The sequence below is a fragment of the Bos javanicus genome, chromosome 13, assembly GCF_032452875.1.
Source record: "Bos javanicus breed banteng chromosome 13, ARS-OSU_banteng_1.0, whole genome shotgun sequence".
NCBI lineage: Eukaryota > Metazoa > Chordata > Mammalia > Artiodactyla > Bovidae > Bos > Bos javanicus.
This window is the reverse complement of record NC_083880.1, coordinates 23704997-23732126: the sequence shown is the minus strand read 5'-3', so window position 1 is coordinate 23732126 and position 27130 is coordinate 23704997. Positions and strand designations below refer to the sequence as shown.

The following is a 27130-nucleotide window of genomic DNA, read 5'->3' as shown; positions in this document are numbered from 1 at the left end:
CAACGGTTTCCCCACCATTGTTTTTGCAGTATCCATGTAAATGTCAAGGCAGAGACTGTCTCCACATTATTATAAAGACACTTTTGACTTTGCAGCACCCCTGGGTGCTCAACTATGCTTTGCGAAATGTTGGTCTAAGGGAGGGGAGATGTTCCGGGCTTATCTCTTACCTCTGGAGTCTGCTCTTACCTCCAAGTCGCAGCTGTTTTGTTCCCTGGAAATCCCAGCAACCCTCAGGGCTCTTTGGAACTCTATCTCTCACAAGGCCCTCTGAAGTGTCACTAGCTCGTCCCGTTGAGTACTAGGTCTGTCTGTTGGTCTGACTCCCACATCAGGAGCCCCATGTCCCAGTCTTACTACGCGTTAGCTGGGTGCGAGATGCTGAACCTGTAGGAGCCACAGTTCCTTCATCTGTAGAACAGAGATGGGTTTACCTCCCTTGCTGGGTTGAGAGCATTAGTGTAATATGTTTGTGTCACGTCCAGCATAATGCATACAAGAAGAGGTAGATGAATTTTTGTTCTCTTCCGTTCTACTAGTACGTTTCTTAAAAACAACTGTTTTGGGTCCCACTTTATCCCCCTGAAGTGCTTCAAAGAGTGCCTCATTCAAGCAGACATCTAGTCAGCGTATCTTGATGTAAGTTACAGACTGGCTATTATGGTTTTAATTTAACCTTGGATGTCCTGGTTTCATCTCCCTTTTTAGCTTATAGAATAAACTCTGTTCTCACCAGTACTTGCCATCGTGAGTGGTGAGGGAACCTGGGCGCCTGGCATCATTTCATGGCTCAAACTCGTGGCTTTGACTGACTTCTCTAATTTTGTTTTTTTAATTCTGAATGAATTTAAATCTGGATGAGTTTTCCAGGCTAATGATCTGCATTTACATAGAGATGAAGCATCACTGAGAATCAGAAGCAGAGTAAATTATATTGTAAGGAGGGGGAAAAAAACACAAAGACTAAAAACTTGGTTAAAGACACAAAAATAATTTCCTCCCTTTGCCCATAGCATAGGAACTGCTCAAGTATTACAATGCAGTACCCAGGTATTATAAGTATTTAATACTCGAGTATTCACCCCTTCCTTCTTTTAAAATAAAGGAACATTCTTTATTAACAGTCATTGTGTAAAGGAAGATATTGTGGCCTGAAATCAAGACCCTATAAAGGAAGGAAAACAAACCATTGCAAGTGACAGCTGCTGGGCTTGGCTGGCCACAGGGCTCTCCTTCACGGACAACTCACAGGGTTCATCCTCACTTGCTGGGGCAGCTTTGTGCTTCTCCAACGTGTCCTTAAGAAGCTTCGAGCAGCATCCTGGGCTGGCCCAGCAGGGTCTTTTAGATCTACCAGACCTGGGAACACTGAGTGTGGGGATGATGATGAACTGGCACGGGGGAGCCCCTGGCTCAGGCCTGGCCCCTTTCCCCTGTAGGAGGAGTGTCTCCATCTGTGAACGACAGGTGACACACACCCTAACTAATGCCTGAGCTGCTTGAAGGCAAGATGGTCACAGAGTAAAAATGTTAAGAGTGGCCAATCTAGAAGCTACTTGAACATTTCCCAAGTCACATACACATTCTCTTAATGACTGGCTAATGCAAGTATTCCAGGCCAATAAATGTGTATTTAATAAACAGACAAGCAGCTTGTGCCACTGACCTCTGGTCATAGTTTGGGTGTCTGGTGCTGGGCTGTGATCCTTCCCCAGCCATTTACCCGGCAAACGTGGGCGCTGCTGCATGAGACACTGTGACGGCCACCAAGGAACACAGAGGAGGAATGCTCATTGTTGTTTAATATTACCAAAGTTAGGGACTTACTGGCCATTCATTTCCTAATCTTTCTTTTGCGTTAAGATCTTTCACAAACAGAGGACAGTCTCTGTTCTTAAACTCTACCCTAAAGCCCTACCACTCCATCAGCATCTAAGACAGACTTGGTCATGTTGGACAACACAGAACCAAGGGCGTTATTTGAAAACCAGTGCAGCAGAGTAGAACTACTGCAACGAAAGCTGTGTTTTCTTCTACTTATACCTTTTGTGCTCACCCTAGAGGCACAAAAGGGTGTGAGTAAAAATGTGTTTGAAGGAACCTCCAACATGAAAGGGGCCAGAAAGGCCCACTGGGTCTTAGGGTGAGTGAGGAAGTAAGGTCATCAGGAACCCTGAGCCAGAGAGATGGGCTGTCAGGGGCCAGGATGCCCCACCTACAGGACGCAGTATGGGAGACAGGCCCTGGTGCCCAGTGGTCACTGCAGCCAAGTGATGGCCCACTGTACTTTGAAGACCCTCAAACCAACCATTTCTGGTGACGTAAGGAGGAAAGTGTGGTCTGACCCTGAGTTTAGAAAGGCATCGTTCACATGACTGTTGGGTTTTTTTATTTCCACCAGGAGGACAGGAACCAGGGGAAAGACAGCACAGGTGATACCAAGAAGGAAAGGGTTGGAGCCAGAAACCCCTACAGAGGGCGCAGTGCACACTCACTCAGGGAGGGGACAGAGCACGGTCAGCGCTCGGCGCTCTGCCCTGGGGTGTTTGCAGGTTTCACGTGAAGCCAGTGCCTCGCGTGTGCTTATTTTCATCATCTCTGTTTCAGGGCTCTACAGTGGCCAGGGAAGCAAGTGACAAAGAAAAGGTAAGTGCCTGGCGTCTCTCACCTTGGTCCTCGGCGTGGGGCCCAGCACCTCTTAGTTCTGTCTTCTCCTCCTCCCCTGAGCTTCTTGTTTCCCCTCAGCTATGGTGGGAAGCTCTTCGTCGATCTGAGGAACACTCTCCTCCAGTTCTCTCCCTCAGGTTAGCTGCCCTGTTGAACCATGAAGTAGTTATTAGTTTGAAGTGTGGGTGAAACATTTCCCACAGCTGATCTTGAAAACACAGCCATCATCATGATCCAAACTAACGGGTACAGCTCAGCACCTGGGTCCTAGCCCCACTTTATGACTGACAGGCCAGGTGTGACCCTGAGTCTGTTGCCTTGCCTCCCTGAGCCCATTTTCTCACCTGTAAAATGACGGTGTTGAGCTTCATAGTCACCTGTAAAATGTTGGCTTAATGAGCTTCAAACTCCTTTCCAACTATAAAATGTTAAGACCCATTAGAATATTTTTTGTGTATAAGGACTTAGGGACAGACAAGGAGACTCCTTACCTTTCTCTGAGACACTGGACTTTAGGTAATACTTGAACCACATTTTGTCGATTATGCAGGACTCTTGACAGATTCAATGGGAATCAGCTTAAGAATTTGGAAAGCGGCTTTCTGTGCATGAACCTAAGCGGCCTGAAATCAGGGCGTGTTTACATGGACGGTGCCTCTGTTCTCAGCTATTCCTCATCATGCTGAGGCGCCTTTTCTTGACCAAACCTTTTGCAAGCTGGGCTCAAGGTTTTTGTTTCTAAATTCTTTCAGGCTGGTATCATTCAGTTTAGGTTTGAATTTTACAGATTTAAAAATCTTTTGCTTATTCATCTAGAAGTTTGTGAACATCTACGGTTACTGTCCTAGCTTAAGGGGCTAAAATAATGAACCACACAGACATGTCCAACAAAGCGACACACACGTTAAATAGGAACTGACCGTAGCAAGTGCTAAGTGCTTTGACAGGAAACACGTAGCAAGGGACCTAAATCTGGCTTGGTGGTCTTCTGGGAAGAGCTGATTGGAAACCTGAAGGACGGGTAGGAGTTAGCTAGAGGAAGAGGAAGAAACAGCAGTGTGAGCAAGGGCACACAGATGGGCAGCACTTAGTGCTCCTGCTGGAGGATGAGGTGAGGCCACCTTGCAGGACCATCTGGAGAGGCTGCTGAAATAACCCAGAATAGATGGTGGCCTGACCTGGGGTGGGAGAAGATAGAGAGAGATTTAGGAAGAAGAATCCACAGACCTCAGAGAGTGAACGAGGGAGGTGAATGGTGCCAGAGAGTGTATGTGGAGGGAGGGCGGGGTTAAGGCGACTCCCAGGTTTCTGGTTTGGACAGTGGGGTGGGTGGGAAAAGGGAGCAGATGGAGTAGTTGGAATTGTCATCTCAGCATCAGAACAGACGTCCAGTCAGCATAAGAGGCTGTAGAGAGGGCTTCAGCTGGGAAAGAGGGCTTCAGCTGGGAAAGGGGGCTTGGGAACCTCCTGGGAATGATGATCAGAGACAGGGCAGCGTTGATGAGGTCATGCAGGACTAGCCTAACATAAGAAAGGAGACACTCACTCAAGCCCAGGAAGTACAGGGAGTCCCGTACAAGATAAACCCAAGGAGGAACATGCCGAGACACATGGTAACCAAACCAACAAAGAGAAAATATTAAAAGCATCAAGGGAAAAGCAACAATTAACACCCCATAAAAAGCAACATTAAGGGAACCCCCATAATGTTATCAGCTGATTTTTCAGGAGAAACTGCAGACCAGAAGGGATCCAGCAATGTTCTCATTCAGATTTGATAGAGAAATCAAAAACTTCACAGACAAGCAAAAACTAAGAGAAATTGGCATCACCAAATGGGCTTTACAGCAAATCTTAAAGGAATCTCTAGGCAGAAAAGAAAAGGCAACTAGAAAAGAAAATTATGAATGGGAAACCTCACTAGGAAAGGCAAACATAGGGTAAAGGTAGGAAATCACCCACACACAAATATGACGTCAAAATCAGCAACTATAGCAGAGAGGAGTACAATGCAGGATATTGGACACACACTAGAAATTAAGGGACAGGCAAGTTAAAACAATCTTATATTTATATATAGACTGCTATATCAAAACTTCTGGAGACTGCAAACCAAAACTCTACACTAGATACACAAAAAAAGAAAAAGCAATCCAAACACAACATTAAAGATAGTCATCAAATCACAAGAGAAGTGAACAAATGGGGAAGGGAAGAACAAACACAAATCCAAAACTATTAACAAATTGAGAATAAGAACATACGTATTACCTTAGGGACTTCCCCAGCAGTCCAGAGGTTAAGACTCCACCTTCCAATGCAGGGGACATGGGTTTGATCCCCAGTTGGGGAACTAAGGCCCACATGCTTCAGGGTGCAGCCAAAAATTAAAAATAGTAATAATTACCAAATGTAAATGGATTAAATGCTTCCACCAAAAGACATAGACTGGCTGAATGGATACAAAAACAATATCCATATATATGCTGTCTATAAGAGATGCACTTCAGATCTAGGAACACACAGAGACTGGAAGTAAGAATGGACAAAGGTATTTCATGCAAATGGAAATCAAAAAGAAGGGTAAAATAGTAATACTCATATCACATAAAATAGACTTTAAAGACTATCATCACAAGAGACAAGGAAAGATGCTACATAATGATCAAGGGATCAATCCAAGAAGAAGATATAACAATTGTAAATACATGTATACCCAACATAAGAGCACCTCAATATACGTAATAGCCATATAAGAGGAAACTGACAATAACACAGTAATACTAGACGACTTTAACACCCTATTCTCATCAATGGACAGACAGATCATCCAGACAGAAAATCAGTAAGGAAACACAGGCCTTAAATAACACATTAGACTTAATTGATATTTATAGGACATGCCATCTGAAAGCAGCAGAATACACTTTCTTTTCAAGTACACATGGAATATTCTCCAGGATAGATCACATCTTGGGCCACAAGTCAAGCCTTGGTAAAGCTAAAAAAATTGAAATCAGGTATCTTCTCCGATCACAATGTTATGAGATTAGAAATCAAACACAGGCAAATAACTGTTAAAAAAAACAAAACATATGAACACATGGAAGCTAAACAATATATTACTAAACAACCAATGATCACTGAAGAAATCAAAGAGGAAATAAAAAAATACCTCTAGATAAATGAAAACAAAAACGCCACAATCTAAAACCTACAGGATGCAGTGAAAGCAGTTCTAACAGGGAAGTTTATAGTAATTCAGTCTTGCCTCAGGAAACAAGAGAAATCTCAAACAACTTAACCTCTTACCTAAAACAATGAGAGAAAGAGGAACAAATAAAACCCAAAGTTAGTAGAAGGAAAGAAATCATAAAGATCAGAGCAGAAATAAAAACAATAGAAAAGATCAGTGAAACTAAAAGCTGGTTCTTTGAAAAGATAAACAAAATTGATAAACTTTAAGAAGAGAAAGGGAAAGGGCTCAAATCAATAAAACTAAAACTGAAAAAGGAGAAGTTATAACTGATACCACAGAAATACAAAGAATCATAAGAAATGAAAAGAATCATAGACAACTTATATGCCAATAAAATGGACAGCCTAAAGGAAATGGACAAATTCTTAGAAAGGTACAACTTTCAAGACTGAACCAGGAAGAAATAGAAAATATGAGCAGACCAGTCACAAGTACAAAAATTGAAACAAATTTTAAAACTTCCAACAAACTAAAATCCAGAGCCAAATAGCTTCACATACATTTAGAGAAGAGTTAACACTTATCTTTCTAAAACTCTTCCAGAAAATTGCATAAGGAACACTCCAAGTCCATTCTCTGAGGCCATCACTCTGATACCAAAACCAAATATGCCACAAAAAAAGAAAATTACAGGCCAGTATCACTGATGAACATAGATGCAAAAATACTCAACAGAATACTAAGCAAACCAAATCCAACCATACATTAAAAGGATCATACACCATGATCAAGTGTGATTTATCCCAAGGATACAAGGATTCTTCAATATCTGCAAACCAATCGGTGTGATACACCACATTAAGAGACTGAAGGAGAAAACCATATGATCACCTCAATAGATGTAGAAAAAGCTGTTGACAAAATTCAGCAGCCATTTATGATTTTAAAATGGGCATTGAGGGAAATTAACATAATAAAGGCCATATACAACAAATTCTAATTTCTTCAAGAAAATTAGATACACCAAGAAGGGAACATTTCATGCAAAGATGGACACAATAAAGGACAGGCACTGTAGGGACCTAACAGAAGCAGAAGATATTAAGACGAGGTGGCAAGAATACATAGAAGAACTGTACAAAGAAGATCTTAATGACCCAGATAACCATGATGATGTGATCACTCACTTAGAGCCAGATATCCTGAATTGTGAAATCAAGAGGGCCTTAGGAAGCATCACTACAAACAAGCTAGTAGAGGTGATGGAATTCCAGCTGAGCTTTTTCAAATCCTGAAAGATGATGCTGTGAAAGTGCTGCACTCACTATGCCAGCAAATTTGGAAAACTCAGCAGCGGCCACAGGACTGGAAAAGGTCAGTTTTCATTCCAATCCCAAAGAAAGGCAATGCCAAAGAGTGCTCAAACTACCACACAATTGCACTCATCTCACACGCTAGTAAAGTAGTGCTCAAAATTCTCCAAGCCAGCCTTCAGCAGTACGTGAACCGTGAACTTCCAAATGTTCAAGCTGGTTTTAGAAAAGGCAGAGGAACCAGAGATCAAATTGCCGACATCTGTTGGATCATAGAAAAAGCAAGAGAGTTCCAGAAAAACATCTATCTCTGCTTTATTGACTATGCCAAAGCCTTTGACTGTGTGGATCACAACAAACGGTGGAAAATTATTAAAGAGATGGGAATACCAGACCACCTTACCTGCCTCCTGAGAAATCTGTATGCACATCAAGAAGCAACCATTAGAACCGGACATGGAACAACAGACTGGTTCCAAATTGGGAAAGGAGTACGTCAAGGCTGTATATTGTCCCCCTGCTTATTTAACTTATATGCAGAGTATATCATGTAAAATGCCAGACTAGATGATGCAAAAGCTGCAATCAGGACTATAGGAAGAAATACCAATAATCTCAGATATTCAGATGATACCATCCTTATGGCAGAAAGTGAAGAAGAACTAAAGAGCCTCTTGATGAAAGTGAAAGAGGAGAGTGAAAAAGCTGGCTTAAAACTCAACATTCAAAAAACTGAGATCATGGCATCTGGTCCTATCACTTCATGGCAAATAGATGGATAAATAATGGAAACATTGACAGACTTTATTTTCTTGAGCTCCAGAATCACTGCAGATGGTGACTGCAGTCATGAAATTAAAAGGTGCTTGCTCCTTGAAAGGAAAGCTATGGCCAACCTAGACAGCATATTAAAAGGCAGAGACATTACTTTACTGACAGATATCTGTAGAATCAAAGCTATGATTTTTCCAGTAGTCATGTATAGATGTGAAAGTTGGACCATAAAGAAAGCTAAGCACCAAAGAATTGATGCTTTTGAACTGTGGTGTTGGAGAAGACTCTTGAGAGTCCCTTGGACAGCAGAGATCCAACCAGTCCATCCTGAAGGAAATCCGTCCTGAATATTCTTTGGAAGGACTGATGCTGAAGCTGAAACTCCAATACTTTGGTCACCAGATGTGAAGAACTGACTCATTGGAAAAGACCCTGATGCTGGGAAAGAATGAAGGCAGGAGGAGAAGGGGATGAGGATGAGATGGTTGGATGGCATCACCAACTTGATGGACATGAGTTTGAGCAAGCTCTGGGAGTTGGTGATGGACAGCCCAGCATGCTGCAGTCCATGGTGTCGCAAAGAGTCAGACATGACCGAGCAACTGAACTGATGACAAACTCACAGCCAGTACCATTCTCAGCAGTGAAAGCTGAAAGCATTCCCTATAAGATCAAGAGCAAGACAAGGGTATCCACTGTTGCCACTTTTATTCAACACAGTTTGGAAGTCCTAGCCATAGCAATCAGAAGAAAAAATAATACAAGTAATCCAAATTGGAAAAAAAGTAAAACTGTCACTGTTTGCAGATGACATATTACAGGAAATCCTAAAGATGCTGCCAGAAAACTACTAGAGCTCATCAACGAATTGAGTCAAGTTGCAGGATACAAAAGTAATAACAGAAATCTCTTGCAATCCTATATACTGTCAACAAAAGAACAGAGTTTAAGGAAACAATCTCATTTACCATAACATCAAAGAGAATAAAATACCCAGGAATAAGCCTACCTAAGGAGGCAAAAGACCTGTAATTTGAAAACTATAAGACTGATGAAAGAAACCTAAGATGATACAAACAGGTATACCATATTCTTGGATTAGAACTCTTACAGGAAAACATAGGTAGAACACTCTGACATAAATTGTAGCAATATCTTTTTTGATCCACTTCCTAGAGTAATGATAATAACAAAAATGAAAATGGGACCTAATTAAACTTAAAAGCTTTTGCACAGTAAAGGAAACCATAAACAAAACAAAAAGACAACCCTCAGAATGGGAGGAAATACTTGCAAACAAAGCAACTGACAAGGATTAATCGCCAATGTATACAAACAGCTCATGCAGCTCTATTAAAAAGAAAAAAAAAATCAAAAAATGGTTTCTCCAAAGAAGATATACAGAGATGACCAAAAAGAACATGATGAGATGCTCAACATCACTAATTAGCAGAGAAATGCAAATCAAAACTACAATGAAACATCACCTCACACCAGTCAGAATGGCCATCATCAAAAAGTCTATAAACAGTAAATGCTGGAGAGGGTGTATAGAGGAGGGAATCCTCCTGTACTGTTGCTGTGAATGTAAATTGGTTTAACCACTATGAACAAGGAACTTTATGCAGGTTCCTTAAAAAACTAAAAATAGAACTACCATATGATCCTGCAATCCCATTCCTGGGCATATATTCAGAGAAAACTGTAATTTGAAAAAATTCATGCACCCCAGTGTTCACTGTGGTGCTAGTTACAATAACGAAGATGGAATCAACCTAAATGTCCATCCACAGATGAAGATAAGGCAGATGTGGTACATATATACAGTGGTATGTTATTCAGCCATAAAAAAGACCAAAATAATGCCATTTACAGCCATGTGGATGGACCTAGAGATTATGGTAAGTGAAGTCAGTCAGAAAGAAAGAGACAAATACCATATGTTATCACTCCTGTGGAATCTAGTTTTTTAAGTGATATAAATGAACTTATTTACAAAACAGAAACAGACTTACAGATTTCAGAAGTAAACTTGACAGTTACCAAAGGGGAAATGTGGGGAGGGACTTATTAAAAAGTTTGGAATTAACATACACACAGTACTGTATATAAAATAGATAACTGTTAATAACAAGGACCTACAATATAGCACAGAGAACTACTCAATATTCTATGTGGGGAAAGAATCTGAAAAAGCATGAATATATTTATAACTGAATTACTGTGCCATAGTCCTGAAACCAACACAACATTGTAAACCAACTGTACTCCACTGAAGTTTTTGTTAGTAAATAAAAATGAAGTGAGGCAGAGAAAGGAAACGCTGGCTCCTTTGAGAGTTTACATTGTTACTGTGCACCTGTGACTCTATTTCCACACTTCCAGCCTCTGTGTAAATCACCCTGAAGGCACCAGCTTTGACCCAAAGCAGCAGAAATGACGGACTGTTGGCCTCCGTGTTGCTATGTAAACGTTTCTTCAGGTGCTGAAGACTCAAGTGGGTGTTTAAGTTTTAGTCCATGAGAAACTCGGAGACTCACTATTATTGGGATCTTCTGCTAGGAGAAAATATTCTGGGCTGTTTAAAGGACCACACACTAGCATTGAAAGAAGGCTTTCTCAGCATCATCAAAAGAAGCCGGCCCCCAAGTAAGCTATGGATGCGATGCCATGCGCTACACCGCAGGGACTGCTCTGCTTTGTTCCCTAGTCTCCTGTGACCACAGCCAGCGGTCTCCGCACCACCACCCCAATTTTGATCTCTTCAGGTTCTAGCTCCAAGGGCTTGCTTGGTCTACTCTGACAATAACCAGTGCCAAGAAAGACAGTTACGGCCAATGGGGTGATTGCCTCAGAATCCCAAATTCTAAAACAAGAATGCATGTGAAGGAAAGCCACGGTATTTGACATGGCCGTGACGGTTCATCGTCTGTCTGTCCCTCCCCATCTCTGCCTCTAGGACCACACGCTTCCCAGGCACCCCTGGCACCCACCACAGCCCCACTCCCTCCCTCAGCAGCCTTTTATTGGTGTAGGTTCCTGTGACAAGGCAGGAAATCACAGAATGTGTTTAACAGAAACCCAGTTTTCTGAGGATGCTTCTTATCATACACTGAATGTATGCAAACTATTCCTCAAAATATCTCCCCAGAGGTGGACATCAGAGACAAGAGGGACCTTGACCGTCAGAGTCCGGTTCCCCCACCTCACGTGTGACAGATCCAAGACCCGGGAGCCTCTCTTCTCACACTGCATCACACAGCTGGTGGCAGAGGCAAAACCTTACCTGGGCGGGGGGTGGTGAGGGGTGTATTTTTTTCTATTAATCTCAATATACTGGGATTTAGAAAGGTACTTAATAGTAACCAATGTTTGTTGAGCATATACTATATGCCAGACCTGTTTTCAATTTTACACAAATTTGGTCATGTCATCCTGATCACTACCTTTGAGATGGGGGCTATTGCTACTTCCTTTGTATAAATGAAGTTACTTGACAGACAAGCTCTAACCTGTCCCACAGTTCTGACATGACAAAGCCAGGTTTCCAGTCTACAGTGCACATTCCTAACCTTCTAAATGTTTAGGGCTTCCTTAAAAAAAAAAGAAAAAGAAAAAGGGATTTATTATCAAAAATTCATATTAATCCCATGAAGATGAACAAGGAGACATTCCACCACATTTCACTGACAAAAGCACATAACGCAAAACCACATGGTGCTAAGACAATTCATTGAGTCTTGATTTAAAAGTTAGAAAAGTAATGAAATGACTTGAAACCATGTTGGCAAAAACAACCAATTCATATTTCCTCCATTTGAGACGTATAGTTACTTCTGTACATATAGTCTGTCTTACTGTATCTTACACTATATAAACATTAAGACTGTTTATACAACAGCCCCAAGGAAGACGTCAATGCTTTCTGCTCCTTTCTGGGCTTGGGGATCCTGATAGCTCTTCCTCCAGGAGCAGCAGCTCCAAAATGCCATCCAGCCCCGCTTCTAGCTTATAGGCGCTCACTGGGAAAGGCTTAAAGACACGGGATGTGAAAGTAATTAAAATTGGTAATTGATGGAGACTGTGCGTGCTTTGACAAGAGAACATCATGCCTCTCTGATAAGGCAGTTTGTTTATAAAAGCTAGCAACAACCAAAGTAATATTTACTAAACTGTAATACATAAAGATAAATGAAATGAATCAATGGAGCTGAAGTCTTAAAAACTTTGGATTTTTAAACTCAAAAAAATTTTTATTTGCTTTCTTTTTTCTGTCAATTTTCAGGTTTTCTTTCCATGATCAGTAAATATTTTTGACTCTTCTGAACAGCATGCTCTTGCCTTTATAAATTATCAAAATAATCACTTATCTCTGGTTAGAAATAATTGGAAAAGGCTGAAAATATTTTCTACAGTCTAGCCTTTATAAACGAAATCAAATGGTTTGCAAGAATATTTTCATTGCAGTCATATAATCATTTTCTGAAAAATTGCAAAGAACAATTTTCATGGAGAATCTCCACTGTCGTGGCTTAGTCATCTGGATTCCTAATTTTTCGTTCATTTGCATCATTGTAGTTGTTTTAATTTCCCATACTTTTCACTTGTTGATGACAAGTTTTCAAACTGTCATTTCAAATATTTCATGATATAGGTGCAGACAAGTCTCATCCCTACGATTTGAACCTGACATGTAATTAGTGTGATCTGCATTAGCATAATAATGAATATGGAACTGAAGGAAATAAAGAAGCTATTTTCCAACAATAATGGAATCAGTTTCATGGCAACAAGTATCAGAACATGCATGTACAGATGTCTTGAATTTTTTTTTTACAGCAGAATGGTGCTTTAAAAAAAAAAAAACCGTTGTCAGATTCTGACAGCTGCTATGACTTGTTTTATTCTTTAATTCTTTCCTTTATTAATGGAAGGGCATCTTCCATTCATGGCTCCAGCAGTTTTGCCCCCTCTAAATGAGACAGAAACGCAAATCTCCCTGGTGGTCCATCTTTTCACAGCTGCGCTGCAATTCCAGTGTGACATCAAATTAGTAATTATAGCTGAGCAGACTGCTTTTTACAAATGACAGTCTTAGCATGCTGCCAGCAAGCAAGCTACCCAGCAGGGAACCCGGACAAGAAAACATAACTGGACTCACTTGATTTCTGGGGGATTTGACCTGCCTCTTTAAAACGCCCATGTTCTTGAGAGAGTGAATGAGGCCTGGGGATTTACACAAATGTGCATTTTGTTCATCATTCTGCACAGTTCTTCTCAAAACTTATGTCTGGTTTTATTAAGTAAAGCCAAGCCTGTGTAATGGAGTCATTGGGTCACAGTAAGAAGATTCCTTTTAACATCTAACCTTCTCCCTGGAACCTATTTGAAAGAAAACAGCTGCCCTGCAATTGGCATTTGTATAACTATATTGGCAATAATCACTGTTGACACCTTGATAATGGGCTACAAAAAGCTGCCTGGTCGATTCTTAGGAATTGTGAATTGTGCTAGCAATTAAGTGACTGTCACCATCTCTGACATTGTACCTATTATTGACTGAAGGTTCAGGAAAATTCATCATTAATACCCTCACACACACACACACAAAAGCTTTCCTAAACCAGTTTTCAGCATTTCTTTTGTGATCTTTAACTTGTAACAAATTATAATTAATTACCACCTCCAGCTGGTTCTTTGGGATGAGTGAAAGGCAAGGTAACAAAGACAGTGAGCTCAGAGCAGAACAGGAGCAGCAGTGCGTTCTTCTGGGAATCTTCCTTTGCTATCAGTGAAAAAGCGCTTCCTTTTCCGTGTCAGTGAATGACCAGTTAAAGGGAGGTTGTCAAGGTTTTCAGGTCCTCAATTCAGCTAATGCTTTAACCTTCTGTAAAATTTCTTCTCTCTCCAGATGGAAGTGAATTATTTCCTTTGCCAGGGCTAGATACGTCTATCCCAGCACCCAAAGTGCAGGGGAAATTTTCCCATCGGGCAGAAGCAGGGCCATCTGCCTGTCTCCTGGCCCTGAAATGCTGTATTAATGTAAAAGGGGGCTTGGAAGGGAAAGGCACCAAACCAGAGCCTTAGCCAATCTGAGTCCCAACCCCTGCTCTGGCATTAATGGAAGTTTGGGGATAAATCATTTGACTTTGTCTTCATTCGTAAAATTAAAGGATCTCATTGGTCCTCATGCTTTATCGTTTGCGAGAATCTCTTGTTTCAGGTGACTCTTTCCCTCCTGTAAAGGTGCACTGCAGCCAACTTGACAATCACCAAAGTCCTGTCTGCTCTGGCCATGGGTTATGGTGATTGCTATTACTAATGGAAAAAATGTTCTAAATTGTTACATAAGTCTGCAGATGTCTGAGCAAAGGCTTAAGAACCCTATAATGTAAACCATGGGGGTTATTCTGGGAAGTGGAGTTTTAAAGTTTGATTCCTTTGGAATTTGGTAAGAGTGGCATGTGAAGAGGAAAGATAACATGCAGTATAATTCCTGGGAGCTTCTCCCAGATGACAGCATGAGAGTGCTAAGGCCAGTCTGGGCTTATGGCAGTGTATAAACACAGCTTCACTGAATGCACTCAACTCAGATTATCCCAAGCACACAGAAGCAGTGCTGTTAGATGTGGAAATTTCTGACAACTTATGCAGTTGATTCTAGAAAGAGTTGGAGCGGAGATACAACTTCCAAAATGTAATATGGCTTGAATTTAAGCCAACCTGCTGCAGATGTATAATAAAACAATGAACTTCTAATGTTCACTAGACTGGTATTAAACCAAAAACTATACAATTTAGCAAACTGCATGCATTTTCAGACTTGGACATTTTTTAGACTGTCACCAGAGAAGGCAATGGCACCCCACTCCAGTACTCTTGCCTGGAAGATCCCATGGACAGGGGAGCCTGGTAGGCTGCAGTCCATGGGGTCACTAAGAGTCGGACATGACTGAAGCAACTTAGCAGCAGCGGCAGACTATCAACATCCAGGCCACAGAATCTCCCAATCAGATGGAAACACATCAGTTCTGTAAGGCTTGCACGTGCTTCATCTGTCACATCACAGCTCACAGAGGAAAGCCAAACCATCACCATGCCACTTAAATGGCCCTTCTGAGAAGTCTGACAGTATTAGGAAAGGAGTAAGTTTCACTTTCTTAATATCAGCTTTTAGGGAAAATAAATAACCAACAGCTGGGTCCTGCCAGTCTTAACAGTTCTAAATTGTAGAATTACGACAGGGCTTATCTGGTTTTGTGCTTCCTAGTTGCAGTGCTATTTCTCCAAGTATGTTGAGGTATATTCTCTTTCTACATTTACACAAAGAGGTCCAAAACAAAAATTATGTGAGACTTTCATATCCAGATTCTGGTCACAAATATATACATTCTCAACGTGGAAACAACTAGTTATTGACACGTTGGATCATTTCCCAAGCTATGAACTTGTGTAGACGTTCCGCTTATGTTTTTAAAGGTTATATGTACTTTCTTGTGAGAAAACACCTGTTATCTTTACTACTTCTGTTTGAACTTTACGCATATTCACTAATTTGCTTTTTCATGTATCAAATTTGTGACTTGGATGTTTTGAGAAGCAGAACTGATTTTATTATAAAATCTTTAATCTCTCTTACTACCCCCAAATTGATACCACATATGTGATGTTATTCAGGCAAATTATCTTTATCCCAGCTCCAATATAAGGATTATCTAAAAAGTCTCTCCCTTACAGAAATATTTCTGGAGTATATCTTCAGCCCTACAGACTCTGATTCTTATGCCGTTACTTTGGCAAGCCTGATGAAAGGGGGTTTATTCTTTCTTTGCAAGTTTATTTTCATTTAGATGAGCTTGGACTAACAAGTAAATCAGAAGCATCAGCAGTCCCTAACTTGAGACAGTAACTAGTACATATTTTTTATGTTGTGCATTCAGTTCCAAGTGTAATATGGCTCATCAAAGGGACACCGGACAGCAATTTTAGACACCAAGGCTTACAATTAGACTTTTTAAAAACAGGTTGCCAAATGAGCACGTTGAACAAAAATTCATTTCTTTCTGAAATACAAGTCCTTTAATCAGAGAGTGCCATGCTATGCATCATTCTTTTCATTGAAACCTTCTGGTGTCAGAATCCTGTTTGCAGTAAACACTCGAGTGTGATAGAAGTACATTCCATCTTCCTGTTAAGGTTTCCATCCTCAAATGTGACTGTATATATACTTTTGGCTCTGAACATTTTAAGTACATGTATTTTTAAATTTTTCTGTTAGTAGCAATTTAATAGACTCTTTGTAAAACTTAATTGTAGAATGATGTTAAAAGCCAGTATATTTTCATTTGAATTCTGTATTTGAAGTTTTTGTCTGTAAATACAGATTTTAAATATTTGATTTTAAAAATGTTTGAGTCATCCAAAAGACATTTTAGTGACATTAAAAAGCTAATGAAAATTTCCATGTAATTTCTGGCTTTACTAATAACTCTTAACATATCCAATATTATTAAACTCCACACGAATGACAGCAATCATGCACCAAGTTACAGAATCCAATGAAATATAACTTATTACTAACAGGTTAACTCTCAAATATAAAATTTAAATCCTTTTAGTAAGCATATTTTTGCTTTTGGAGAATGTGCAAAATTCAGTAATTTAAAATTTTAAAGTTTATTAAAAGTGCTAAATATTTTTATATTAGAAGCAAATGCAAAGTGCAAATGCCTTGCATTTTCTAAAACTCTTTCTACCATCCTAATGGAAGGAAGCAGAGCCCTCTGCTCCCAGGATCCATGATTTCTCTCTGGCCACCGCCTTCTGCTAAGCTGGCTACAGAGGCACAGTTCTAAAAACAATGCTCTGGACTTTGTAGCTCTTAGTTATGAATACTTTTCCCTTTTTCACCTCAAACTGCTGGCCAAATGTGTCCTAAGAGATCATTTACATCTTTTATTGGATCCTAGGGAATACTTACATATTCAGAAGTGTTTATACATTTAGAATACTGTCCACACATCAATTATCTTTAAGCCCTGATGCACATAAAGCATCTTTGACAATGACCAATATTGTTAACAGTGTGTTTCTTACTATTTAAGAGTATGGACTTGCTGAGTGACAACCTATAATACTGTAGTTTGAAAGAAACCAAGAACTGGCACTCTCCTTGTGGCCCAGTGGTTAAGACTCAGGGCTTTCACTGCCAAGGGTCTGCATTTGATCCCTGGTCAGAGAACTACAATCCCACAAGCCGTCTAGCATGGCCAAAAATAAATAAGAGACTTTTCACCCAATAGTGTAGTCACAAAAAGCAAAGGAGGGAATGTTTATCAGGAAACAGTTTTCTTTCTACAGCCCACAGCAAAAAAACCCACTTTAGAAAGTGTTCCCAAGGAGCTTGCTACTCTCTAGTTTTTGGGGGGTGTTTTCTGGTTACTGAGATTTCAGTTAGTGAATCTTTGCTTTAAGTCAGCAAAATTGCATTCACTAAGTTACCCAATATTATCATTTACTCTCTGAGAAAAATGAAACCCATGAAAAATTAAGACAAACTTCTGTCTTTAGCCATATATATAACTATTTTATTCCATATTAATAAATGCCATAAAATATACTTTATCAGTCTAAAATTTTAACTTACCCAGTTACTGTAAAGCAACATTTTATTCTCACTTGGATTTCAGTGAAGCTTTCTGGCTAGGGAGAGCTTTTGCAGTGACCAGAGGTCTTTCTGGCCAGGAGGATTCAGTCCCGGTTTGGAGAGCAGCCAAGGCAGGGGCATGCACAGCCTCTACTGCACCTTGTGTGACTCAGTGAAGTGAAACAGCCTCGAGACAGTCACGGGAGGTGTTCGTGCCTAATGAGGAAACCTGAAAACGCAGGCAGTTGTAAACATGGCTTACTGATATCCCAAATTTAAAGAGCCTATTTCTTCTAGAAAATCAGGAAGGATAGACGCCTATATTCATTAGTAGGAAACACTTAGTAACACCATTGGTCATGGTCAAAACTGATGGGAAACTAAGGTGCAAACTAATACCCAGTGAGTTCTCACTGCCAAGCACTGTGTTTCCTGGCTTTTCATTCAGTCACTAACCCTACTGGATAAGTGTTGTTAATATCCCATTATATAGACGAGGAAACTGAAGCTTGAACGGATTGAGCAGCTGGGTCTAAACACCCCAGCTGTTATAAAAGTGTTAAATATGCCAACTTTGTATTTTAAATCTTGCTCTGGATTTATCGCTGATGAACTTTTCTCTAGATTCACATACCATACTTGAGAATATGACCAGCAAATAACAAGAATATGTATATGTAACTCCACGTGGCAAGGAGAGCCCTAAGCTTTTTAACTGTACAAATGACTGTAATACTCACAACAGTGTTGTCTGCTAATCCCCATTTAAAGATGAGGAAGCCAAGCCACAGAGAAGGTCAAGTAACTCGCTCAAGTCACACAGCTAACTGGAGGAGCTGAGATGCAACCCAGGTGGCGCAGTTCCAGCCTATGCTCAAAAGCGCATGCTTCAGTCTGTGTCCCAAGTAGAAACCTGGGCCATACTGACTCTAGCTGCGGGGGATCACCTGGCAGGAAAGTACCAGGAATAGTCACCGTGCCAATTGCATCCACCCAGCGAACACAGGATAGCTTGCTTGCTGGGAGATCAGTGTCGCTCTGCTTATGCCGTTAGCTGTGTTTGTACATTTACACATCACATCAGTAGAGATGAATGCCATTTTGAGTCCAGCCCACCCCAGTACAGTCACTTCCTGCAAAAGGGATGTAGATGTGAGCTGTGCTGGCCTGGGTTTTACACACCTCACTCCCTGGCCAGGCCGGGCAGACCAAGGAGGGCAGCGTAGGAAGGGCAGGGCACCTCGTCCTCCTTGGCATTGCCACTTCTAAGCACCATGTGAGATACTGGAGGCTCCCAGTCTACACAACACCAGCTGGGAGAACGTTAATGCAGAGTTAATAAATGAAGACCTAACCTACAAGCACTTCAAAAAAGGTGACTGACCACTAGCTGGGAGCCAGCTTCCGAGTCCACAGTTCACAAGTGTTTCTGAGCTGATGTCTTTAGCCCTAGTGGTTTCCTCCGCCCTCTAGCTAGTTCTGCATTGAGTTAGAAAGGCTATGAAAGATGCCTGTTAAAGAACCAGACCCAGAGACTTCAGCGCTTTCAAAGCTCCCCTAAGTGCAAATAATCTGGTGCTGCAAAGCAAGGGGTGGGATCGGTTGCTGCCCACAGTCATTTCTGTGCTGCTCTGTAGACATCATCTTTGTGGACACTGTTAACACCAAGAGTTTATGATATTCATTAATTCACAGCAAAATAGTTTCCCTCACATTAAAAAAAAAGGTGCATCTTTACTATAGATGCTGCTCATTGTTAGAAGGATATATTGAAATTTATAAGAAGTCAAGCACCAGGGTTTTCTTGAGGGTGTCTTGTTGTCAGGTGACTTCAGTTTTGTCCTTCAGCGCTTAGTAGAAAACAGTGAAGCTCTATTTTTAAGGAAAATATTTTCTCTCAACCTATAATACAATTTTAAACCCACACCAGTTACTGAATGCTCCCAGCAATGACAACGACAGTAAGTGCCACTCGCCTCACTATCTAAACGTCACACAGGTTTTGGCCAAAATCTCAGTCATTCTGCTACAGGTAGAGTGGTGCTGAGGAGGGCATGGCAGCCCACTCTGGTATTCTTGCCTGGAGAATCCCATGGGCAGAGCCTGCTAGGGTACAGTCCATGGGGTCACACGGAGTTGGACACGACTGAAATGACTCAGCATGCACACTCAGAATTGCGCTAAGAGTCAGGCAGCCCAGGTTCCCACCTTAGCTCGGAAACTAGCTTACCAGCTCCACTTACCAAGCTGGGAGACCTTGGCTGTGTTATCTCACTTAACCCGGTTGCTCTGTCTGTAAAAAGGACGGTGAGAATTAGGGTGGTTTTGAAGAGTAAATGAGATGATGCACTTTAATAAATGGATGCACGTCAAGGGCTTAGCAGGGTCTCCCCTTCTGCGTGTAGAGGTCCTGCAGAGGTCCAGAAACTGGCCCCTGGCTAGTAAGGGAAGGATTAAGGCTAGGAACCTCAGAATTCATGTTTCTAAACTCTGGTGCTCCTAAGCAGTCTGCCATCCTGCTTACACCGGGGGGTGGGCATCTGTGGATCAGCATTGGGTTCCTCTAACCACTGCTCTAAGGATCTACCTACACCTCTTGAGCCTTTCAGTAAGCCCTTAAGTCTCTTAACCAATCTGGTTGCCCTCTTTTGAACTTCATCCAATCTAAATACATCCGTAGTACCTGGAAATTTCACAAGTAAGCCTCGTAATATAGTACAGCGTGTCCAGAGTTTTATGAGGTAGGATTATATTCTCCCTGTCACAGGAGGTAGTTCTGCTGGGGTGACCCTAAAGCGGCACTCATTCATCTCCATGAATGTGACCAGTACCCCCAACACAGACTGTGTGTCATTCACTGCCTTGTCCGTAGCCTGTCAGCCCTGCCTTCAGGTTTCTCGCTCATAAACAAGAATCCCTCTCCTGTTCTTTGCTTACACTCATAAAATGAGTTGTGGAGTTTAGGCAGATCTGAATCCTTAATGCCCCCCCAACACACACACACACAGCCATCCCCTAAATGTAGACAAATGTCCATGATGTCTACTTAAGGAATCCTGATCCTTCTGCGTCTCCTATGTTTGTACATAGGTCTGGCTTCAGCGCTTTCTGAAGCACTCCAGTTTTTCACCTTTCCTGATGCTTAGCTTCTGACAGGCCTCTGAGTTTGTTAAAACTTCAGATCTTCACATTTCATTCACTGTGAAATTTCATTGTTTCAGTTCCAAGAAAATAACTTAGGGTCCATGTAATTGACTCAAACATTTAATAATCTTCACATTGAGAGTTTTCTTTCACATTTTACATGTTTAAATGATAAATGACCAACTTAGGCAGTTAATCTATCTGGACCCTGGTAAGTTTTTATGATGAAGGATATTTCATTTCTTTAGACTGACTGAGCATAAAAGTATTTGAAAGTAGATCAGTCCTCAAGAACCGTATTATTTATCTGTATGCCTTATGCACTGCCTTGTTTTCTTGCTTTCAGTGTCACTCATACAAAATTACAAACTCCTTTAAGGATAGAAATGTTCACCTATTCATTTTTACACTCCTGTATGTGACAGTCATTCAGCAACCACTTATTGAATGGAATCTTTGGGTTTCTGAGCTTTGCAAAGATAATCTATTTAGCAGTAGTTATATCAAAATCAGAACTCACAAAACTGCAGATTTTCTCAAAGTTAAAATGAGTAGCAAAGCTACTGACTTAGAACTGCATAATACACACGCATGTGTGTCTACCAATAGACATGAGTAGTTTACACACATGTGTATACCTTACAAAACAGGAAGAAAAAGTTGAGCAGTTCAGAGATTTGGAAGGTGGTTCAGCTTCCCTGGTGGCTCAGATGGTGAGGAATCTGCCTGCAATGCAGGAGACCCTGGTTTGATCCCTGAGTTGGGAAGATCCCCTGGAGAAGGGAAAGGCAACCCACTCCAGTATTCTTGCCTGGAGAATTATTCCATGGACAGAGAAGCCTGGCAGGCGCGACTGAGCAACTAACACCTTGACTTTTTTTTTTTTTTTCCAGTAAACATATGTACCCAGTGAGTGTTTTGTACCTCTGAATGCAGGGAGGCAGTGTGGGGACCAGGATGGAGAATATTTTCTTTCCTTGGGGTTTTTTCCCCCATTTGGTTCACACTTAGGGAAAGGAGGCATTCATTAGTATACTAAGAAAGGCAAGGTATTATGCTGAATTCCTTTCAACTGGAAGAAGAGGAATGGTTGTTTTTCACAAGGTCAGTCAAAAGGAGGGAGGAGGGGTTTTGAACTCTCCCAGAATGCAGGTTGCACAGAGGTGAATGGTACACACTACTTTAAAGCTAGGCTGTTTTTGTTTTTTTGCTTGCAAACCATATTTTGATAATCACGCATTACTTTGTGTTGGTCAGCATAAGTATAGTTTAGTTGCCAGCTCACTACCATCCTGTTTATTTTTAAAGGGTAGACGTCTCACCTTAATATGCTTTATGCCAGAAGACATTTTTCTTCAATATTATCCAAATGAAAAGAGGACTTCCTTCTTGGAGTGGTGTGCCGGAAGGTTTAGAAGGGCAGATGGCCAACCTCTGGCTGCATATTCTCCCCAACTTAGATTTGTACATGATTATGGGTGGCGCTTTTCCGAGCAAGATAACATTTTATCTTGAACCCAGATGAACATGAACCCAGCAAAGGCTACCCCAAAAGAGTGTGTGTTGGGGGAGGGGGTGGGGGAGGAGTTGGGTTGAACCAGTAAGAAAATTGAGGGTTCCTGACAAAGAATTTCAAGAATACTAATTCTGTACTTAGAAGACTTCTTGTGAATCCAAGAAAGCCGTCAGGTTCCCTCTTAGGAAACCATGAAATCTGTTACAAAAGCCTCATAATATGGAGTATGCCTGACTCCATTCCTAGTGGGAATGCTTCCAGTGGTCATAGCTCACTGGCGCCCCCTTGCGGCACGCAAGCCACCTCACATGTTGTTGCCTTGGGTAAGACCCCTCAGGGATCAAGGCAACTCAGCCTCCGGGGTGGAAACTTAACCTCCAGGATTGGAGAGCGTAGGAGTCCTTCAGATTTTTGTCAAGCTCCTTCCTTATTCTTTTTCTCAATTTCTCAATTTTTTTTTTTTTTTTAGGCCAAAGAACTGCCAACTCTAAAGGATAATGATTTCATTAATGAGGGTCAAAAGATTTATATTGATGACAACAACAAAAAGGTATTTCTGGAAAAGCTGAAGAAGGATGTAGAGGTAAGGAAGAAAAAAAAGAAAAATCAATATAAGGGATGGCCCCTTATATGAATGTCAACACTACTGGGTTTTTAGAAGCTTTTAAAACCATCTATTTGTATCTGAAACCAAGGCAAAAATATATGTTGTACATTAGACAAAGCAGCTATAAACAGGTGTAGCTCATGTGTGATCTGATTTAAAAGAGAAGTGTGCTGATTCAGCAGCTCCCTCCTTCAGAGGACAAACGAAAGCAGGCACATGGTGTCTTCTGCTGGTGTCCCCTCCCCCAGGGTCCCACCTTCTTGGTTGTGGGGATAGCCTGTGCGAGGTTACAGCCCCTTCAGACCCACCGCCTTTCCCCGCCCACCGGCAACCAGGGCCGGGGTGGAGGGGACTGACTGCATTCTGTCAAAGACCAGAGCATGTTGACAAGTGTATGGTGACTGTTTGAATTTGGGGTTTTCTCCATCTGAAGCACATCTGGGTGTTAGGAAACACCAGCCTCAATAATACTGCCACCAGCCTCTATGAAGTCAGCATCGTTGGGCCCATCAAGTCAGCCTTGCACAGCATGGGAACAGCGCAGAGGCAGTTTAGGACACCAGGGTCAAGGGGGATGCTGTGAGAAAGAAATGTGGAAATGGCCTTTTAGTCTATAAAGGACTTTTCTTTGTAAATATTGTTTTAAGTATTAAAAATACACCTTTCCCTATCTTTTATTTATTGTAAAGGCAGTGCAGTTCTCCCAATGAACTTCTTTATATAAATCTACTAGAAATAAATTCAGGAAAAAAGTTCTTTTTTTGAAGTTTTTTAGGTTACAAAACAGTGCAAAGAGAGCTCTAATTTAGACAGTAACTAAGCTACAGTATTCTTAGCTGTGACTTTTGTTCATGTGTGCATTTTTTGTTTTTGTTAACTTGGAAATACAGTTCCCCACATACCAGTGCAGATCTGCTACTTAGAAAGGCTTTGTGAAAAGATTCTTTCTTGTGTCATTAAAGACAAAATGACTTGGGAATTCCCTGGCCGTCCAGTGGTTAGGCCTCAGCGCCTTCACCACCAGGGCCCAGGTTCGATCACTGGTCAGGGAACTAAGACCTGGCAAGCAGGGCAGCATGGCCAAAAAACTGAAATGAAACAAAAAATGACTTAAGCCAAGAACAAACAAATGTCATGGATTAGATTATATCCCCCATGAGGGCAGAAGCAGTATTATAATTTTCTTTCTAATCTCCTAACATCTTTCATTTAAAGACACATAGACTGACCGAATTAGTTCATGATTATTTTTAGGTTACAAGTTACTTTAAGGAATTTTTTTTGCATTTTAACCTATATCATATATGTGCTTTGATTAGAACCTAGATATTGGTTATCTGTAAAGAGGACCACCAAGTGTCTTGTTAAAAAGTAGTTTTTCTACAGTTTCTCATTGTTCAGCATTTATTTTTCCTCAGTTGTCAGCAGTTTTTATTAAAATGCATATTAGTTAAGTATTTCCCTTTTACTTTGGGATCAACTTGATCTGATAACTAAGAGGGCGGTGGCACCCCACTCCAGTGCTCTTGCCTGGAAAATCCCATGGATAGAGGAGCCTGGTGGGCTGCAGTCCATGGGGTCGCTGGGGGTTGGACATAACTGAGCGACTTCACTTTCACTTTTCACTTTCATGCATTGGAGGAGGAAATGGCAACCCGCTCCAGTGTTCTTGCCTGGAGAATCCCATGGATGGTGGACCCTGGTGGGCTGCCGTCTACAGGGTCACACAGAGTCGGACACGACTGAAGCGACGCAGCAGCAGCAGCAACTTGATCTGATAACTAAGTGCCATAGGTAGACATACTATTTGGGAGTTTTATTCATTATCCTGAAAGGCTTTGATCCTGAGAAGTAATACTGCTTTAGCAGTTATAGTAAATAGCCCTTAGGGATATCTCATCTGCTTGCAAAAATGTTTTTTATCTTTTTTTCCTCTCAGCTGTATATCACTCTGATTTTTAGACTCCAGAAATTATGTAACTGAAGCCATTCAAATTTACAGTTGAATTACACAAGAATTCTCTTTGCCTTTTCATTGTCTCTAATAGTGTTGTTGATGAGAAGATTTGGTTAATTTTAATCCCATCCATGGCTCTCCCACTTAGCTGTTTTGTTTAAATGGAGGCAGGCCATAAAGCAGTCTTTCATTTTAATAAAATTCTCAATGGTTGGTAAGTGTCTAGTTTTGAAAATCATGCAGAAGCATTATTAATTTTTAAGCAGGTAATTATGGTAAAGTAGCTTGACATCTGATAGAATGTAATCTAGTTTCATTTTCCATCAGTTCCATGCTTGCTAATTTAGCTGGCTGGCCTGTTTAAGTACAGGATGGGGTGGGGAATGGGGGTGGTGACTTAATGTTTTAAGTAAAAAATGAATTCATTACAGCTCAAATATTTCTGTAGGAAAATAAGAACCTAGCCAGCTTTTCTCTGCATTTGAAATTCTGTTCTATTTATATGCTGGGCAAAGTAGCAAAGTACGTTAGTCCTGATAGCTTCACACGTGAGCATATGTGAGCCCTTTTCCCCAAAGAAAGCACTTGATGGAGAATGGAAGGTCACTTTTGCCCTCTGACTCTCTTCCTGTCAGCTTTGACCGTGGCCATGGAGGGCTGGTCCTCGTCTCTCATGGCCTCACACTGGGATCCAAGTTTCACACACGAGACTACACCTTGTGTCCCATGGCATCCACCCCATCACAGGCCATCTCATGCCTCACATTTTTTTGGGGGGGTGGCGTGGAGGGGAGGGAGCAGCTATCAAATCACCCATGACATTTTCCACAGAACTAGACCAAATAACCCTCTAAAATCTATATAGAACCTTTAAAGACTCAGAATTGCCAAAGTAATCCTGAGGAAAAAGCACAATACTACAAAGCTTGTTGTTCAGTCACCAAGTCGTGTTCGACTCTTCACGACCCCATGGACAGCAGAACGTCAGACTTCCCTGTCCCTCATCATCTCCCGGAGTTTGCTCAAGTTCATGTCCATTGAATCCAAAGCTACAGTAATCCAAACAGTGTGGGGCTGGCACAAAAACAGACATACGAATCAATGGAATAGAACAGAGAGCCCAGGGGAAAAACCAGCACACCTACGGTCAAAGACAAGAATACAAAATGCGAAAAAGATCATCTGTTCAGCAAGCGGTGCTGGGAAAGTTGGACAGCCACATATAAATCACTGAAGTTAGAACACACCATCAAGCCATGCCTAAAAATAAACTCAAAATGGCTTAACAACTTAAAGATATGACCATAAAACTCCTAGAAGAGATCATAGGCAAAACATTCTCTGACATAAATAGTACCAATGTTTTCTTAGTCAGCCTCCCAAGGCAATAGAAATAAAAAAACAAATGAGACCTAATCAAACTTACAAGCTTTTGCACAACCAAGGAAACCATAAACAAAATGAAAAGACAGCCTACAGAATGAAAGACAATATTTGCAAATGATGCGAACAAGGGCTTATGTATTTCCAAAACAAGGGATTATGTATTTCCAAAATACATAATCAGTTCATACAACAACAAAAACACAAACAACCCAATCGAAAAATGGGCAGAAGATCTAAATAGACACTTCTCCAGAGAAAACATACAGAGTTTATTAACAGCTCTTTGGCCATACAGTTTTCAGTAAGTGTTTGTAACAGGGCTCGTAAAGGGAATACTAGCTCAGATTTGGCATAATGAAGAATGAATTATGAGGGAAGCAGGTTAGGTGGGATATTCTGAGGGACAAAGAAGCTGATCAAGGTCCGGCGGACAGTTATTAAGAAGTTGGAAAGCAGGGGAACCTAAAGATTTTTAAATCTTCATGGTTTGAAATTTTATATATTTAAAAACACTAATTTGAGTTAGAAGTTTAAAGGAATGAGCAGAAAACAGTAAATGTGTTTAAGTTCCAAATATTAGCTGGAGACAGACCCTCCGGGCAGCCCTGAATCCCTCTTCTTCTTGGGCCTGTCATCTTCAGCCCACAGTAGTAGAGATGCCCTACAGCGACTTTCTCCAGCAGGAATCTCAGGTCTACTGCCTACTGTGTTTCCCTCTACTTTAGAAGAGATTTTAAACGACGTTTTGTGATAAGAGCTGGGGCATCAGTACAGGCTGTTCAACACGTCTCCCCTCTTGGCGCATGTCTGTTTAAGTTACATACTTGATGGAAAAAAGTCTTTTACCACAGCAACAACAGGGACAGTTGTAAAAACCACTTCCACTGCTACATGCCAGGCACTTCTCATTGCCCCCACTAC

The 27130-nt window shown here is 41.1% G+C and overlaps 1 protein-coding gene and 1 long non-coding RNA gene across 2 annotated transcripts in view; one reads left to right on the top strand and one right to left on the bottom strand.

Annotated features, from left to right (window-relative positions):
- The window catches only part of PIP4K2A (phosphatidylinositol-5-phosphate 4-kinase type 2 alpha), a 186192-nt gene that overhangs the window by 149497 nt on the left and 9565 nt on the right, over positions 1 to 27130 (top strand). The window contains exons 6-7 of the mRNA XM_061435983.1: positions 2608 to 2646; positions 22729 to 22842. Of these exons, the coding sequence (XP_061291967.1) occupies positions 2608 to 2646; positions 22729 to 22842 (153 nt within the window). The remainder of the gene's footprint in view (positions 1 to 2607; positions 2647 to 22728; positions 22843 to 27130) is intronic.
- LOC133259045 (uncharacterized) overlaps positions 908 to 27130 on the bottom strand; it is a 52244-nt gene continuing 26021 nt past the window's right edge. The window contains exons 3-5 of the long non-coding RNA XR_009740244.1: positions 17600 to 17828; positions 2669 to 2814; positions 908 to 1454 (exon numbers count right to left, since the gene is read on the bottom strand). This is a non-coding gene — a long non-coding RNA (uncharacterized LOC133259045). The remainder of the gene's footprint in view (positions 1455 to 2668; positions 2815 to 17599; positions 17829 to 27130) is intronic.